The sequence below is a fragment of the Lingula anatina genome, chromosome 1 (genome assembly GCF_051362555.1).
Source record: "Lingula anatina isolate TDL-2025a chromosome 1, LinAna3.0, whole genome shotgun sequence".
NCBI lineage: Eukaryota > Metazoa > Brachiopoda > Lingulata > Lingulida > Lingulidae > Lingula > Lingula anatina.
Genome location: NC_141767.1, coordinates 13,476,635 through 13,495,725, shown reverse-complemented (window position 1 = coordinate 13,495,725; position 19,091 = coordinate 13,476,635). Strand labels below are relative to the sequence as shown.

General features: G+C 37.3%; 2 protein-coding genes and 1 long non-coding RNA gene across 3 annotated transcripts; all 3 read right to left on the bottom strand.

Moving 5' to 3' along the window:
* Positions 1-1,485: 1,485 nt before the first annotated feature.
* Positions 1,486-3,095, bottom strand: LOC106171143 (uncharacterized). The gene is made up of 3 exons (XR_015332170.1): positions 2,643-3,095; positions 2,048-2,200; positions 1,486-1,904 (listed from the first exon to the last, which is right to left on the bottom strand). It is a non-coding gene; the product is annotated as an uncharacterized LOC106171143 (long non-coding RNA).
* Positions 3,096-4,772: 1,677 nt separating this feature from the next.
* LOC106171147 (visual pigment-like receptor peropsin) lies at positions 4,773-9,464 on the bottom strand. Its single transcript, XM_013551305.2, has 6 exons — positions 9,220-9,464; positions 8,354-8,513; positions 6,671-6,777; positions 6,376-6,469; positions 6,019-6,223; positions 4,773-5,786 (listed from the first exon to the last, which is right to left on the bottom strand). Exons 1-6 carry the CDS (start codon positions 9,284-9,286, stop codon positions 5,535-5,537), a joined length of 885 nt encoding a protein of 294 aa, XP_013406759.2. The 5' UTR covers positions 9,287-9,464; the 3' UTR covers positions 4,773-5,534.
* Positions 9,465-12,052: 2,588 nt separating this feature from the next.
* On the bottom strand, positions 12,053-16,941 carry LOC106171142 (uncharacterized). The gene is made up of 4 exons (XM_013551301.3): positions 16,782-16,941; positions 14,313-14,737; positions 13,611-13,724; positions 12,053-12,860 (listed from the first exon to the last, which is right to left on the bottom strand). The coding sequence occupies exons 2-4, from the start codon at positions 14,735-14,737 to the stop codon at positions 12,707-12,709; spliced, it is 693 nt and encodes a 230-aa protein (XP_013406755.2). The 5' UTR covers positions 16,782-16,941; the 3' UTR covers positions 12,053-12,706.
* Between the last annotated feature and the right edge of the window lie 2,150 nt (positions 16,942-19,091).

Below are 19,091 nucleotides of genomic sequence, written 5' to 3'. Positions count from 1 at the left end.
GTAGTAGACACAATATAGTAGCCTGTAGTAGTATGTAAATCTATTACAGAGGAAGACACATATTCATTTTGCCAATCCTCTTGTATTTGAATTATATCCATTAAATTCTTTTGTCAAATGTATTTATGAACAAATCACGCAGGCATGGTGAATATAACATGAAAAGTAAACCAACCGAGTGATGATTGACTCATGAACAAGGTGATTGTTATATCCTCTCGAGCTGAACACTGGTATTGCATATATGAACAATCCAAAATATCTTATATTGCTGTACTTGGCTAGACTGTAATGAAATAGCCGAAAAACCGCCATTGAGTATAAATGGCTTAGGTTTTGCGATAAAAAATATGAGCAGGCACTATTGTGTTAGTGCTGACGGTATAGCAATCTCAAGGACAACTGTCTTAACATTTGCGGTTATTTAAATCAATGCAAGAGCTAATAACCACACAATCCAGTATCACTGGTATCGTTAACCAATTCCATGGACTTGTGCACTTATGTACCCCCTTTTCAAAGTATTTTAATTTGAAATATTTAACCCCCATCTGTTTTTTCATTGATGTAATAGTAATAACGTTATAGGAATGGTAGGCATAACGGCGTTGTGGTATAGTATGCAAAAAATAATAACAAAACCTAATATAAAACAACATTTAAACAACATGCACTTTTTATTTCAATATATGTGCACTTTCATCATACTCAGTTTCTTTTAGTAGTCGTAACAGCCGTATCCGCCTGGGCAGTGTGTTGGTCACTTATATTTGGTGTGCACCCATAGGGTTAAAGGATTCCCTTCTTTCCCATTTCTGTCTGAAATGTCACATAAGTTGGCTGGGTTTTGTGGTAAAGTTTTTCTTTGTATACTTTTAAGAAATATGCGAGAATTTTCCAATATTTCGTTATAGATAGACTCTGTTATTTGTCATCGTTACAAGACGCAATGGTATTTTTTAAGAGAATAATCGATGACATCTCTTAAACTAGTGAAAAGGTATGAATAAAGAATATCAACATTAGTTTTTTTAAATATTTATTTAGTTTTCTTTGTAGTGACCGTGCACCGTATCCTTCCCTTTACCAAATTATGCGTCGTCGTGACACCTGCTATTTATAACATTTTACTGCATATTTCAAAGGAAAACAGATAAAGCCCTAGATTAATGCATTAATATCCTGTTTTAAATATGATGAACTCACATCTATTATTAGTGTTGAAATCACGCTACGAATAATATCTGGGTTTCAAGACCGGTATTTTACTGATTTTAAATAGAAAAAAGATGGCACTGAATTTCGCAGACTAAAAGACTAGGAGCACGAACGCACGCACATGACGTAGCGTCCCATTTGGAATTTACGCACGTAGGGTACAATATGAGCATGGACACGTAGGCCCTTTTGACGGCGAGTGGTCCACTTCATATCATCTACTTGGTGAGGTCTTAACATGTCTTATGTTCACGATGTCTACACAAGTTGGCTTCATGCAGTTTAATAAGGTTAATCAAATGGTCGTGTCGATCGCGGGGGCCCCGTTAAGGTGACTATCTTAATTAATAGTTAAGCTATTAAGTTGTCAATCTGTCACAGTGGACCGGCCCAGCTAAGTATTCACCTCAATATGTTCATTTTAACAAAAGGCCATCGATCATTGTCAAACTTGATGGTGACAGCTTATGATGTTTTGACCGAGGACATGAATATTCTTTTACTTTCCATTCATTTTGTATTTAATTTATGTGTTTTTACACAGACATGCTGTTGACAGTGATATGGGTTTATACTGCACGGTTGGCGCACTGCACGGGCAATTGGGACTCTTGCATTCCATAAGTACATTGAAACTTCTGTATTCCGCTTCACATTTCCAGTCATTGCAGTTTGCGATTTCATGCCTGATAATGAGAAAGTAGATCGTGAACATTTGTTTGACAACTTGTTAATTCGTGTTTATCCCTATCACAACACAATGAGATTAATCTCTTTTCTGCGAACTATAATGTTTAAGATGAAAATGAGGAGGATATATTTCACTTACAGACACGCTTTAACTGGTAGGACTTGAAGCATATCTTCAGGTTTCGGGTTGGCACAGTCTCCTAACTGGACTGGTTCCCATGTCAATGTCTGCCCATCGACGGTTTCTGTGTAGGTGTCGAAGTCAGCATTCGGGCAGTAGTAAAATGAAATCCTAGAAAAATGAATTTATTCATAGCAGCTTGGTTATTGTTTTTTTTTTCATATTTCGTTCTGAAATATTTATAATATTTAAAAAATCCAACCCTTGAATTAATGATTTATTTTTAATCAGTCGTAATGTTTTAAATGAAAAAGTGATCTTCTACCAGCTATTGGAAGGCCCTTTCTCACCTCAGATGAAGCGATTGGCACACTAACACTGATAACGAAAGCAAACGGCTGCCATAGTTAGCAGGTACAGTCAGCAATGCACCAATGTCTGAATCTCCCTTGTCATGGAAATTAGCGTTTTTCCACATGTATGGTCTTTGCCTGACTTCATTGTTGCTAATGCATATTTCTTACGCTACATTTAACGATTTAATATAAATGGCATCGTTTCATCTTGCACAGAGTAAAACTAAAACATTAAAGCAAATAAATAAATTATTTACCCGGTACAGCATTTATTTCCATCCAGATTCAGAATGCTTGACGATTTTTCTGGTGTAAAAAGTGCCAAAAAGAACCTTTGCAATGTTCCTAGCACTCGGTAACGATTGAATAGTATTGGCCTTGGCCGACGACCAGCTAGTCTGTCCATACTGGCAATTTCAACAGGGGTTTTGAGAAGCCCCGTTGCAAAGTTCAAGGCGTCTGTCTTGATGAAGTTTCTACAAAAAAGGCCTCCAAAACATACGCTTTGTGTTTTTAGATCGGAGCTCTTGCAATTTTCTCCCCTCGCCACACTGGATATGAATTCGGAGAAAACAAATATCACAAAAATGACAGAACAGCTATCTAGGAGCCAGCATTTCATTCTGAACTTTTTAACTTTTCGACTACTCTATGATCAGGTCCACAGTAAACACCTATGAGGAAGTGTGCGAGAAGCATTCTTTGTTGCATAGAAAAAGCTTAAAGTGGCTCTTAAAGGAAAAGAGTGTGTCACCTTGCGGTTACCTATGATGATTTATGGATGGGATCGACCGGTAATTGCTTTACAAAGGGCATAAGTCACATTCTAGTTTATTCTTTCCGACGCCATTTTTTTAAAAATAATAACATAGTATGGACAGGAAATCCCTTTATTTTCCTACACTTATTCGGCTCACAAATTATATTTATATTGTATGGCATAAACCGGCTGAGTTACGAAAACAAAAATATTTTATTATCATTGCTGCGGGTCTGCAAAGATTGTCTTAATTTATTCCGACTCGAGTAAAAATCAAATTCCTGTTGCCGTTTGCACGCATTTTGAGAACATATTCGACACCACGCAGAATTACCATGACAGGTTTGTGCATGGCACCAAAACTTCTTTCCATTTCATCGTCACATCGCTTGTGCTCTCCGTACATGCTTGATTTCCTTGATCACGACTTCATTTTCCGGCGCGTTGTCAATGCAAGATCCGTGTAAAGCTGGTATACATTAAGAACGTTTAAAGTGTTTGGCAAAAAATGAGAACTGCACAAAACGCAATTATAAAAATCTAATCAATAGAAGTAAAACAGTGTGTAAAGGAAGCAAAAGTTTTTAAAAAAAAAATGCTTTTATCCAGCACATGGAAGTAAGATTCAAAATTATATGAATCATCAAATTAAAGAAACATAAAACATTTCACCTTATGAATTATACTGTTGTAGTGGATAAAAATTCCTCCCAGATAGTGTTTATCAGTTTTTCAATCTTTTCCGGTTAACTGATGGTGTTTGTCAAAATATCGGCTTGTTCACGTATCCGTAAATATCGCCTCAAATCACACACTGAAGCTACTCCGTACTCGTTAACATTCCCAAGGGTGATTTACTGTCAAGTTGATGGTGAGCAAAGAATCCATTTGGAGTTGACTGCCTGAACTACAATCTATACCTAAGAATAATATATGGCCCTTATGGATGGGGTGTTTTAAAATTATGAATGAAATACATAATAATGATAATAAAATGAAATTAAATTATGATGAAAATCAACGTTACATATACAACTCAAGAATAGGTGGCGCTAGCTCGTAACTGTACAAAGCTCTTGTTGGTCCCGTGAGGAAAATTTAAGTTGGACAGAGTTTAGTTGCTCTGTGTACTTTGTAAATAAAAAGTCTTACTTTTTTAATACTTTTATTTGACACATTGAAATAACACAGATTTTGCTTTGAAGCAACGCATTACACGTGACAGAATTCCAGAAGAATTATCATTTGGAAAAAAATCACTGAGTTTTAATCACGTCAGAACAAATTGGTTTCTTATGCATGCTCTGAGACTAGACTATTTAACTGGAGCTGCCACAAGGGATGCAGCTGTTGACCGGTAATTCATGAGAAAGGTAATTGGGTGTATTGCATGAGAGATCTGAATTTGTTTTCTCTTTCCTGCTTAGATGGCCGTTATAGCATCAACTAATGTCTCCTAATATCTCACTGGGTTCGAGTCCGTTCAACAACATGCACTGCACCAAATTTGCACGAACCATCTGTAGCGGACAGTCCAAAAGGCGCGTGACCTTTATCAAAGAGTTATACAGTATAACTCCTTCCTTTTATTTGGAAAAAAATCAGTTTGGGTGTGATTGAATGCGAAAGGCTCACTCAGTCAACAGGTGATCCCCGTATGCTGCCATGGGATTCAACGATCAGGTGGTCCCCAATAATAAATAAAAGCTATAAGTGAGGCTAACTCAAAAAAGAAAAAAAAAGTTCAATAAAGGCTTTTGCTACACTTGATACACAATGGACGGGCATCAATTGAGATACATGTGCTTTTCGCTTACAAAACTATAAATAAAAGTTCGAACTACGTTAAATATAATACTAGTGTAAGGCAGTGACATCAATTACATAATAAAAAGGCATGAAAAGCATATATAAGGCATCATTTTACAAATCACCATGAGTACAATGTTTTGTGGCATTATCAGGTAATCGGTATAACCTTCCTGTTGTTTAAAAACCTCTCACATCTGCACTTGGTGGCAATAAAGGCTGAATGTTCTGTTACTGTGATGGTAAGACATGCCTCGTCGCACGATGTATCACTCCTCAGTGTGTATCTCATTACCACGTTGGTCAAATATAAGAATGTACCTGAGACGAAAACTATAAATACTTAAAGAACACTTGAAATAAAGAATATGACGGCACATTTCGCAAATTCTTCCGTATACAAATGCAGAATTCAAAGTACACTGACTAAAGATAAGATATAACAAAATTTTGTGTCCTAAATGATTGGGATTTTCCGATTTACAACAACTGCTGAATTAGAAAGACACGCACATAAAAAATAAAATAAACGTGGTCGTCTCTTAAAAAACGACGTATCTAATGCACTTTGAATTTTCGATTAATTTTCTTTTTCCGCGGTGGTGGCGCTACTAGTGGTTCCAAACAGGAGGCTTGACACCGTTTGGCGGAAGCGAGCACTGTGCCAAATATGGATCCACGGATAGAAACAGGTTCCCAGCTTGGCCGACACGGGAGCATAGACCCCAACTATTTTCGGCACGGTCTCAATGCTGGCAAACAATGGCCAGGCTGCCGCCAGACCGTATGGAATCCAAGCAATGATTGACACGAATATACACCAACCAATTACCTACAAGAGATTCATAGAAAGTGAAAGGAAGAAATGGGTAAATAGGAGGACTTTATTAGCATAAGCTAATTTTTGTACGAGTCCAGAATACGAAGAATGATATAATATGAAATCTAAACTATTAAGCTATAGTATATAAATGTAAATATAATTAAAAACTTCAGCCTTCTTCGTCGCGCAAATTGCATAAATACCAATACTTTGCCGGCCCGCACGGTGACCCCCCACTTACCGTGTTTATCTCCGGGTAATTGGACCAATCTTTGGGATCAAGTTTTTGCTTTGGGATACAAGCAGTGCTCTTGACCCAGTTGATGGACAAGAAGTAGGGAATGACAAAGCCAAATGCCCAAATCATCACGGCATAGGTGACATAAGACACATTTACCACCTGCCAGTTAAAAGTGCAAGAAACACCACCTGCTTCTATGCCATAGCTGCAAGGTAAATAAGAAGTATTCACAATAGCAATCATCGTGTGTGGTTTTCCATGCGGTGGGATAAATGGTTATTGTGGATGATATGGGTTTAGTGTGGTCTGCGGCTTTTAAATGTTGAAAAAAACCTTTAAAGCAAAAACCGTCTTTACCTGCTCCATCCAATCAAAGGACCAATTGCCCACACAGATGCAAAGAGCCAGCCAAATAAGATGGATCTCTTACGAGAGTCGGCATCAGCATCAACTGAAGTTAGAGAATGAAAGTGTGGCATAACTACTCAGAAAATTATCATGAGAAAAAAAATGTCATAAGCAAACGTCTACCGGCAATTGGGAAATCAAATAGGATTTCCTGTTAAGAACAGGCTTCCTAAACCATAAGCCAGTTCTGACTTACATTTGCAAGGATAAAACGAGATTAACAAGAGCAATGGAAAGAACTTACCATTTGCCTGTCCCCATGCTAGGGCCGTCAAAGCTCCTATTTGGCCCATGCCAGCGATCATGCCTTCAAACCCGTACGACTGGCAGGCAACCTCACCATACAGCCATCTAGTAAAAAACTTTTTTTCATTACAAAATTTTGATTCGCTATTTAGATACATTTTTATCCACATGGCCTCTTAATGCTGAAAATAAAAACAACAAATTGTGGCCCCCAAAACGTATTTGCATTTGTATGCAAATGTGGTCATGTAAGTAACCCATAAACCAAAATGTCGTCAAACACAGATATGAAAGTTATAGGAGGAGAAATATTATAAATAGTTAGAGCATCAAGTGTTGAATTTGATTATAGATATAAACAATATTTGTAAGAAGATCTTTAGATTTCAGAAAGATGGCCTAAAACAGCTCCTCAAGGCAGAGAGTGTCTATCTCGGCAGAATTTTTTGTCGAAAAGGAACGGTTGCGACAGGATTAGACAACCGATTTTCCAAATTCTAGATAACCTTCAAGTAACAAAACTGCTTTTAAGTCATTTCAATGCTGAAAATTTAGAAAATAAATTTATACAGGATGTACATAAAATCAAAAATAAAATAAGCTGATTAATGTGTATCAACGTCAATCTTTGAAATATGATCAGGCGATTAGATTTTCATTTTATAAAAACTGTAAAATTTGAGTTTTAGCCATGTAAATGGAAGGATTGAAACCACCAGGATTGTTGATTTGATAGATATGCCTGGCCAAAGAAAAGAGTTACTTAGCTTTATACGATAAGTGTAAGCAATCAGTTATTTATATAGTTCCTATACAGTAACGTACAAATAGCATACTGTACAGCGTAACCGGGTTAGGCTAAAGGTCACTTCGCCTTGTTCGTGGACCGCCGTGTATCTAACCGTGCATTCATTTCAGGCGGACTGTAATATACTGGGTAATACACTTAAAATGCTATTTAAGTGGCTTCACTACACAAAAATATATTCTTAAATTATTCCGCCAATAAATAAATAAATAAATAAATAAATAAATATATAAATATAAATTACGTGAAACTCACCACTTAATAAACGACAAATAGGCCAACTTCAAGTGGCAGAGGCACTGACATGTAGTAGAATTTTTTGATTTTTATAATATTAAAATCTGAAGTTATTATCCACCTTTTATCCACCTGTATTTCAATCTTGTAATCCTTAAACAGTTATAGTTTCATTCCCGAATTCTATCATTCATCGTAATAGTTAATATTAATCAGAAAGGTTTACTGCACATTACGTAAAATAACGGCTCCTTGGTACCATAAACTTGGCATAAGAGCACAGACATGCAGTAAGGAAAGAACCCAAACCTTTTATCCTCCGGTTTTGAGAGGTTTTGAGAAGTATGGAAGGTGTTTTGCAGCAGAACAGCGCAGGCACCTGGGGGCTATGCATTCAAAGCGGTCAATCACATACACAACAAGTGGCATTCTGACAATCAGGTGCTGTTTCTAATTTCCTCAGAGAAACACTTTGAATGCTAAATTGATTCCGTTTGACGAAAGTGCGTCGCTCAGTGCGAGATAAGAAGTAATATGATACTCTTTCGATCTCCTGAAACTGCCACTTGAAGAAAAAAATGGGATAATATAACCTTTAAATGTCTTATTATAATTTTTATAAAAATAAAATCTTACCTTCCAGCGAATGCAGATGAAGCCGGAAAGAAAAATACGACAACAATAAGTATGTTGGACAGAGCAAAATTCATGTGCAACCAGGCACGGCATCCCAATTCCTGGAGTCCCCGGCCCCATGTCACGAGAGTCAAGAGATTCCCAGTAGTCCCAAAAATACCTGAGAATAGAAAATGTGAGTAGCTCCAAAGCATATACAGTGTACAAGATAAAGCAATTAATCATCACTCCGCACTTTATGTAAAAGGTGTCATTCAATCCGAGGAATCTTAATCAGGCAAACAAGATTTGAAATCAGCTCCGCCAGTCGTATCGTCTCTTGCATGATTCAGAACCAGATTGAAACAGCCACTGTGTTATTCAATTATACTGTGGTTCGTTTTTATATATGGAATATGAAATCAGATTCCTATATTTATAATTATTAATTGACGCACATTCAGTTCAAACACACCAGCATACACACACGCGTACGCACACACACAAACACACACACACACACACACACACACACTATTGACACACTGATAAAAACGCATTCTCAACTTCAGTGTTTGCTCTAGACTATACGATCAAATAAGATCTGAAGGCCTGCGGTGGTATTTCGTACAGTTACTAGATCACAATGTAACGTGTAAGAGGTTAAGCTTCGCTTTAATGCATCCATCAGCATCGTTCCAATAACTGGATACAGTCCTGTCAGTTGGTTCCCCTAAGTTAACATATAGATAGGTAGAATGCAGGTATAATGCAATTGGCGTCAAACCTTTTGATCTAGGCGGTAATCTTCGCCGCGGTGTTTTTGCAGAAAACACGAATAGTGCAAAACCATTCAACTACATCATTTTCATAAGATTGTTACTCACCTGCAATAACGTACAGGCAGCCTAGAATACCTCGCTCCAAGCCAGTCAGTTCCCAGAGCCCCGGCATCGTTACTGTCTATGTTATTGGCTTTTGCGGCCGTTTATATGAGTCTGCAGTCCGTAGCGTGCAGCCTGATAATGAGGCGGCGATTGTGAGAAAGTGTCGTTGCCATGGAAATATTTCACTTATGTCATTTACGACCTAGTGCAAATCTCTGCGATTTTCTTTTGCCATTTTGAGATGAGGGAATATCCGGTGATAAACACTATTTTTCACAAGACACGAAAAAAATACTGCCATTATTTCCAGGGTTTTCCTAGAATCACGTTAAAGTGCCGTTTTATGTCTTATATCATAGGTTCATTTCCACAATCATCTCTGATAAATTGAAAGATATGATATTTATTACTTTAGAGGCGCATTGAGAGCAGTCTGGGGGCGAAGAATGGTGCAAAATTGCTAATACATAGAAATAATTGAAGGTTCATAGATAGAACTTTCCTGTTGAACGACCTCGAGGTTAACGTTTTAATAGCGTTTAGGGGGTAAAATGTAATTGTTGCTTTCAAGGTTTTCAGCCCTTGGAGAAGTTTAAACCATATCCTCAGGACATGGTATAGCTGGGGAAGGACTACGAAATATTTCTCAATATCCTGTTGAAGATGACCCGCAAAACACCAAATTGTTAAAATCCCCCTCACTGGGATTCTGGGAGTCTTTGGAATGTGTTTTGATCTACACGTTCCTTGGCAATTAACCTTTAAAACATCCTAGTTTTATCGTGATTGGACTTCGAGTTCTACTTTAATATTTTGTAATCTCTTTCCAATTCGGAAAGATGTTAGATGGAGCAAGAAGCTTAGGGACAGAGTCCATGCCAACTTGTATGAGCCCTTCTCTTTCTTGAACAATGATTAAACAATTGGTCCTTTTAAAAACCAACTATAAGAACCTCTCAGAGACCAAGGCAACTCGCATCTCATTATTATTCATTATTAATTTGTCAGCTCGTAGATAAAGAGTCAAGCTATGTTTCAGATAATACACTGTCACCTCAGCGACATACGCCAGAATGCTGCGAGCGTCAATGATATATGTTCAAGTCATAAATCGCGAAACAGTGTATTATTTGACATGTCCACCGACAGAAAGTACTCACATTTCACCGAAAAAAACACCTAAAAAGAATAGACCGTGTATAATAACATCTCTTGGTATGTATTTAATTGATGCATAAGTGGCATACAAGTATACCATCTGATATCAGGGGCTTCTAAAATATTACGCAAAATTAAATAATAAGCTCATGTTGAAAACATCCATTTGACTGCCTGGTGTTATGTAACTACCCCGTCCATGGCCGCCCCTTAAACACTGGCTCAGCACAGAGTCCCATACAATCATTTTGTAACAGACAACCAGCGCAGTCTGTGGGCAGAGAAAAGGTTAAGTACGGTCATGTTGACCTATTGCAGTGGGCGGAAGTTGCAAATGGGAAAGATTGGCACTTTACTTTCCCCACTTTAATGATTGTGTTTTCGTACCATCAAAACCGCAGCAAGAATATGATAACTACCGCTCTCGCCATACCAAAATCACATAATCATCAAAACTAGCAAATTATTCTTTAGTCGATATGTGCAGATTATAAATTTTTAAAAGTAACGCACGTTGCATCAATCTCGACTGAGTATTCAATATCCATGAGAAGTCAGAGGGCTGGAGGTCATAGTCCATATGTTACAGGACGGATAGAGAAAAAACACGCAGACGGGAACTGTGCAATGTCGCGTTTTACTGATATAAATAGGAAGGATGGTGATACGGATCACCACCAAAATGTATTCACTTTTTTAAAACTTAAAAGTTTCTGCATCTGAGACCTATCCTGAAAATTTCATCAAAATCCATCTATGACTTTTTTTTGTAAGCTGGTGAAGAACAAGTAGACAGACAGAAAGACAGACAAATGGATGAAAAACATATATCCTTGGCGGAGGTAAAGAAGACCGAATTTCTTTTTGTCCACACAGATATTCAGTCAGCGGGCCAGCTCGGACAAATAGGCGTCCTACATATAACATGACAACAGACTATGTGCATGTGAAGACAAACAGGCAGACAGACAGACAGACAAATGGTCTTTATACATTAAATCTGTTTGGCGTTAAAACAAGTACGGTGATGTATAGTGTTCCGTTTCATTGCTCTAAGAACACCCTCAGCATTAGGAAGAGAGCAGAAAGCAATGGTTGTCTCATTAAAAGTGTGAGATGTTGGTAACATTAATCAAGACAAAGAGACAATCGATAATACGTTTCCCTTTGATTTTTACGCGCGAGACACATTCTGAACTTATTGTCATGTTATTCACTGTCGAAAAAAATTAAATGTCATTTGATTTGAAGTGCATTTTGGGGCTCTTTACAATGCTGACAATTTTCAGAGCTCAGACAGCCGGATAACATATTTTGCCACATACAGTGTAGTGTTACTTCCGATAACAATTATTTCAATGGTGTGATTTAACACGTTAACACGCAGATGCAGATAACACGCAGCTCCAATCATTGAGTACAAAATTCCCAGAAAGCCTCTGCTTTGGAATTTGGAACAATAAATTTTCAGTGAATCTGAGTGCCTACATATCTAGTCATTACCAACCACTACCACTACCCTAGCCGAAACTGAGCAAGCCTTGCGTGATTGTGTGCGCGATTGAAGCAGAGACAGTTTCATTGTTCATTATCTCTCGTCTGACTACCATCTCCATACCACCATAGGAAGATACGAATAAATCAATAAATAAATAGGCAACGATAAACTGGAGCGATCAGTTAATGCAGTAAATTTATTGTCATCGATGATCATCTAATGAAATAAAGAGAAAACGAATAGTTCATACAAGTCAATTTAATTCTGTTCAGTTGATTTTTGTCGAACAAATACAAGCAAGATAAAATCAAATATTCAGGAGCATGAATCAATAATAACTGGAAACAAACCATTGAACTTTAATTAGGATATCTCCTACTCTGTGTGCTGAATATTCACAATGTGTATGATCTGTTATTAAAAAACAAAACAGGGATTAGACATTTTTAATGTCACTATAAATGCAGTACTTACAAAGAGAGGAAGAACTTAATCATAAAAGACAATTCAAGAATATTTTATTATTTTTTCAACCATTCTGTGAGATTTCAGCTAAACTGACGTCGTCAATAACAAGGACAATCTCTTCACACACTCCTCTTAATATTTGCCAAATCTTCTATGAGGAAGCAGAAATAAACGAAGAATTAAAGACTTGTGTGAGGAGCCATAAAGGTAACGTTTTGTCAGTACATAAAGAAGTTCAAACAACGTCGTCAAAAAATATATGCTTGATTAAACGTGCCGCGTGCCTGTCCAAGCGATCTACCTGCGATAGAAAAAATATTTTTCTGTCGGCGTCTAGTGTTAAAATAATGTTTGACCCTGTCATCACTCTACACATATGCACCCGGAGTCGAGTTCCGCGTGATAGAACGTAGTGCTGCATCCACTCTGACACACCACTGGCCAGACACAGTGCACGAGGAGAGGCTGGGTGGAGGTGGTATTCTGGCACGTGCCGCTGCAACCCCCAGGCTCGTTGCTAGAGTAAAATAATAGAGATGATTTATCAAATGGAAATTCATTTTAAAACACTGTTGTGTAGATTGGAAAAATAACACTGAGGTAGAATGATTTTGAGTGACCTTATCTCCTCCTAAGCAGTCATAGATACAGTTATAATATCGTTTTATTGTAGTTTACACTTTACATTAGGAGGTTTTCAAAAGGAATTTTTCAAAAGCACAAATGATTTGAAACAGACAGTTATGATCTGGCCAAACTCAATAATGATTCAGAAATATTTATCAAACTAGATCATCCACAGTTACGTGTGAGAAAATACACTGTCACCCGAGCGATATATGCCATAACACCTCGAGCGTCAGCGAAATGTGGTCAAGGCGTTTACCAAAATGGGTGACATTGCATATATTTGACATACAAAAGTTCTCGCATTTCAACGAAAAACAAAAAAAAAAAAAAAAAACAAAAAAAAAAAGAAAACCCGAAGAAAAATATATCGCCACGGTCACATTATATATGTAGGTATGTATAAGGTTATCACCACTCTGAACTATTCTTTAGCTGCATTACTGATTTTAAAACAACTTACAGATTAAAAGAAGAAGAAGACGGTTAGGCTTTACTTAAAGGTTACCCATCGTATTATATTAAATAATTTTCATCACAAGGGGGATAAGTATTTCCCCTTACACTATCTACTGAATTGTTTAATATCGATTCTAAGACACATCTGACTCCATGTACGGCAGCTTAAAAAAGAACTCACTGGCAGTGTGCTATGGAGAGGACTTGATAATTTCCGCCGCTGACGTCTTGTACCGGGTATATTGTAATGCCGCTTTTGAGCACGAGTGTCGACGGGGCCAAGTAAAATTCATAGCTGAAAAGAATTAAAAAATTTAGAGAATTTGAGCAAGAATACATGATACAGTATATTAAAACACACTGTATTGATATTTATTTTATCTGTATGGGTGAACGCTTACTTGCAGCAACTCCATCCTTATTCCTTTTACAATTCTGTAATAAAATTTTCTAACAAACAAGATTGACATTATCGTGACGATTACATGTATCTTTGAGATGTATGTATATTTTCAAGCATCTCAACAAGTGTTGATTTCTATTTCAATCAGTAAAGATTGAAATGGTGTAATGTGTAGTAATGGAAACTATCAACTGTTACTTTTAAGGCCCCTTTACACTGGACGGTCCCGTCCCGTTTGAGATTAAAAAGCAATACTTTACGTGTCGCCAACTCGCCGATCATTGAGGATTCATTCAGCAACCAAAGCAATGCTTGTGCCTCCTTTCTACGACCACAGCGATGCCAGATGCATGGTCGAACAAAGGACGCAGAATGGACGCTGTCCAGTGTAAAGGGGGTTTTACGTGTTGCAATATTTATGCCCGCCTCCTATATATATTAACCAAAATACATATCGCTTTTCAAATTATGTCAACTTACGCTGGACAACAGGTGTCCTCGCTTTGCACGGCTCTTTTACTGATATGGGCAGTGTTGCTTTTCAGCGCTTCATTGGCTTCTTCATAGGACCTGAACAGACTTCGAGAGATACCATTGGTTTTGCTGTATCTCTCAAGTTGTCTTCTTGTCTGAAAGAATCCAGGCAATAAAGCCTCCAGATCAGAGACTTTCTGAGCACCACCATCAGCACTACAGGTTGTTACCGGACAGGAATTGCTCGAGACGGCTACTAGGTCTTCCCCAGTTTCTGTCCCTGTGGTAGTTGGCGGATATCTGTTTGACACCGGAATCCGTTTATTGAGAAGATTGCGTAAGTTCTCCGTGGCTGATGTCGCTTGTGTCGTGACATAGCTATAGGTTAGTGTAGACAGGACCATCAGGGCGGTGATATAGATAAACCGCATCTAACATGAAATATAAATAAATAAATAAATGAATAAATTAAGGAGCAATAAATAATATCGAAATTGTGTTTTATTAAGCTGGAAGTATACAGTATTCTCATCTGAATCAGAATTATAAGTTCAGTACAATATTTTTATTTTGGAAGTTTCACCAAATTTCTGAACCTGATTACCTTTCTCTGCTCTTATATCTCAAGACTTTATGTTTTACATTAAATCATATAGCACATTTAAGTAGCATATTTATTTTGCAGTTTTGTATTAACACATAATTTTTCACTTCAACTGTAAACCAGGGCAGCCTCTGTCATAATGTTAACATGTTGCTGCACAGTACAAGGTTTAAGTGGGTTCCATACGTTATGGAGACCTACATTTGGCAAAATAGCTTTTTCCCCCATTTCTTTTATGTAAAATACTTAAATTAATAATGGTGCAAAAACGTTGATACTTTTAGAACAAAAACTCTATTGCTGTTGTATTATTCACAACCACCCGCGCTTCTGTACAAGGGATGGCCAATCTTTAATTGTCATTTTTGTAAGATAGTGATTGGTTTCCAAGGTACCCCTGTACCTAAGTAAAATATTATCATGGAAATTGGCAAGGCTGTGAATTACAATCCGGTGACAGAGATTTATTTTGTATTTTTGTTTAGGAGATATAAGCCCCTAGGAACTAAGCTCAATCAATCAAAGACATTGTTTTGCCTCTTTTCTGAAAAAAATCGGAAGTAATCCTTTCAAGAAAATTTCCTGACACCGGAATGTATGACTTATTGTTGTGATTAGATAGGCGATGAAACGGCTTTGATAGCTGTTCAGGTGAGAGAAGTCTGTTTGAATTCGATTTCACCATGTTAAAAAAACGCTGCTGTTATATCATCAGTTCGAATTAGCAAATTCATCCTGATAAATCTGATATATGATATGACAGCATTATCTCATTATATGATATTATTTCCACATTATACGGGAAGGAAGAAATCCCTACATATCAAACCCCCTTCAGTATGCCCTTAAAATGACCGAAACCACAAAACCGTTTTCTTCTCTGTTGAGGTCTAAATCAATATCGTGGCGAATCTAATGTCACATCGTCGGTTCCCTACCCTTTTGTCACTGCTGAGGTTTTATCGTGTCGGTTTGGCCTAAACACGACACCCGGCAACAGCATGGCGTGATGTAACATTTTACATTTTGTAAGAACGTGCATTAATATTTTGTAAAAAATGTCAACTGGTTTAAGCTTACATGAAGTAACATGATATACATTTTCTTTGCTTCAACCGTCGTGTCCTGTGATCTTTTTTTTTTTCGCGGTTTGATGACTTGTGCAGGTATCAGTTCCGTTCTTTGAAGGATCGGCCTTTAATTTGTGCGACTGGTAAAAAGTCAGATCACCCGTTATTTTTTTGCTAGCCACAAAAATCTTGATTAGTAGCTTGAAATGTAAGTTTCGTTTTAGTGTACCCCGTGTAACTATCTAGGTGGCTTGTTTAATGGGCTAAAAGTAAAGCACAGGCCTACTTGTGAAATGCAACAATCCAATTTTCTCTTTAACTGAAAATTTGATTGATTGATCTGCAAAAGCTGAACTGTTTTACTTGCTATGTTTAAGTTCTTATTTTATTATTGTGACAATGGGTAGGCCTATACTCCCGGTCCCATGGACCTATTTGTCACAATAAATCATGTTTCTCAGGGACAATTGTTTATACTAAATCAAAAATAACAATGATACAACAGTATGAACCACTCCGGGGATTAAAAAGCCAAAAAGGTTTTCATTGCATGTTTTCAGTCGCTAGAAGCCACCCTAAAGTGGGTTCAATTGTTTGTGGTCAGAATGTTATTAATGGCGACCACACGGAGGAGTAACTACCCTGTATAATCTCATATTTCTTTCTTATTTTCTACCAGCTCACATGATATCTTAAAAAAGAAGTAATGTCAAGCAAAGGACGGAAAATTACACCACAAGTACCCCTACCATGATATTCAAAACAGGGAAAAAGGTTAAAAGAGAAAAACATTTACAGTACCTTGACAATGAGAGAGTTTTTCCCTATATGTTTCCCACCTATATTGAATCGCCACTTGATGTTTACATGTACATCGTCAGCGCTCCACAGGACAGGTTTGAGACAAAGATTGTTCGTGACTTTTACTTAAACTCTCCAAATTACATGCTTTGTGAATCGGGATATCAGCACATCTCCGCTCTAATTACGGGGATAACTCACCACACTGGGATGGCCAAGAATGCTTGCTTGTGTCCGTTCCATCTATTTTATGATCTAAATGTAGTTCTGGTCATGCCAAGCTTATAAAAATATGCTTTTAAAGCCTTCTGTTCTAAGGACGCCAGTATTAGTTAGGTCGAATTATTTCCGGGTTGCAAAAAAATGAAGGGTGAGATTAAATGATTAAATTTAGACACAAAAGTCCGATATTCTGGTGACTTTGGACCCAAAGGGATGGCTTATAAAATAAACATTTAAAAGAAAATGCGCTCCTGCAATGTTGGATCCAATGCCGGTATATAAAGTCATAGATATATATGTACATATACTGGTATTATGTAAGTAACAAATGCATCATTCCTGCATTTTTGGACCATGATTTTTGTATGGGGTGCTAGAGGATTTTTTTCGCTTAAAATGGGTAGTAATATATCCTCTAAGGCTTATCTTTTCAAAACTAAATATTAACATTACAATACGATGACTTTTCATTGCAATGTTAGCTTTTTATGACCATTCTAACATCTTGATTTATCGAAAATAACATCGAGTTTATTATCGCCCAGTAACCACTTGTACCAGTACTGTACATGTACTTGTATACTTGAACGGTGACCGGCCCACGGAGCAACAACCTTGCAGACCTTCATGTACATGTTGGTAACAAATTTTGGTGCGGGTTATGTTTTAAGTAGTCCAACAATTATTATATCAAATTACAACTTGAGTAATGAGCGGTATGATAATTTAATTTTAACCAAATATTAGGAGTTTAATAAGTTATTTTATTTTGGATTTAACATATTGGAAGTTAGATGCTTAGGAAGTGTAGGGAAGGAAGTGGGTGTGAGGAGACAGGGCATGGACCCGGTACTTAAATAACGCTGTTTTGTATATTCTAAACCACAACTTGTAAGCCTATAATCTTGCTGCTGACGACTGCATTTGTCTACACCGGCTGAGTTTGACGCAGGGATATGTTCATGTGACAGTTACCAGTAATTTCGTATGGATGGAGACGGGGGGTGAGGGTGGGTATGGGGGGGGGGGGGTATGGGGGTGCAATATCTATATGTGAGCCCCAGCTTGAAATTAAAAGCACGTGTGCTCGTGTACACAACGCACTCCAGTCAGTATACACCGTGGAACATACTGAGATGAAAGCATGTCGCGTGCTTACACTATCTGGGTGAACAATCTAGACAAACAAAGGCAGTGGCAGTCTCCAGAAAGGGTTTGGCAGGATTGTACTACGGTAATTCAAGCTGCTACCGTCATCATGGGTGTTTTTTTTTAAAGTCTGATTAAAATCAAACTCGGGTGCCAGCAGATATTAATCAGAAATTCATAAAATATACTGTAAGTAAATGCGTTCTTTCGTTCTTTTTGAACATTAGTCTAATAGACGACTAAAATCTACCGCAAATGACATGTTTGTCAACCTCTGCCAAAATTGTAAGTACAATTTGTTGGCAAAATTGAGCCTTTATTTTTGTTGTCGAACTCGTCCACTTTACACTGAAATGTTAATTACCTTGCCGATGTTTCTGGTTTCAACATTAGGTGCGCTCAAAATCAAACTGTCGTACTAGGTCGTTTGAACTAACTCTTCATTAACTTGCAATGTAATCTGTTTATGTAACTGAAGCAGGAAAGCTAAATTTTAAATTCAATTTTTTCTGTATCTTAGGGTTACTATTCTCAGCGAAGCGTTAATTCCTATTGCGATTGGTAGTGGATCGGCATAATTAATCAACATACAAGTGACTAGTATACAGACTTATCTTAAAAATTTAAAGTAATAAAACAAAACACATTTTAATGTGTATTTTACATATTTAAAAAAAACCGTCTGCAACTTATTGGTCACAGGGTTGGTACACCTGTTACTATTACATTTCCATCCAGACAAGTGTCCTTCTATTTGCAATTTTAATCTAAAGACAGTTAAGAGTTCTCACCTTCACTTTTAAATTAGTAACTTATGCTAACTAATTGAGGGAATTCCCTGCAGATCATTAGTAAAGCAGTTGCATTAATGGAATTTATTGCAAACAAACTACCAGTTACGACTAGTTACGACTAGGTTACACTTTCCGCCAGCTACAT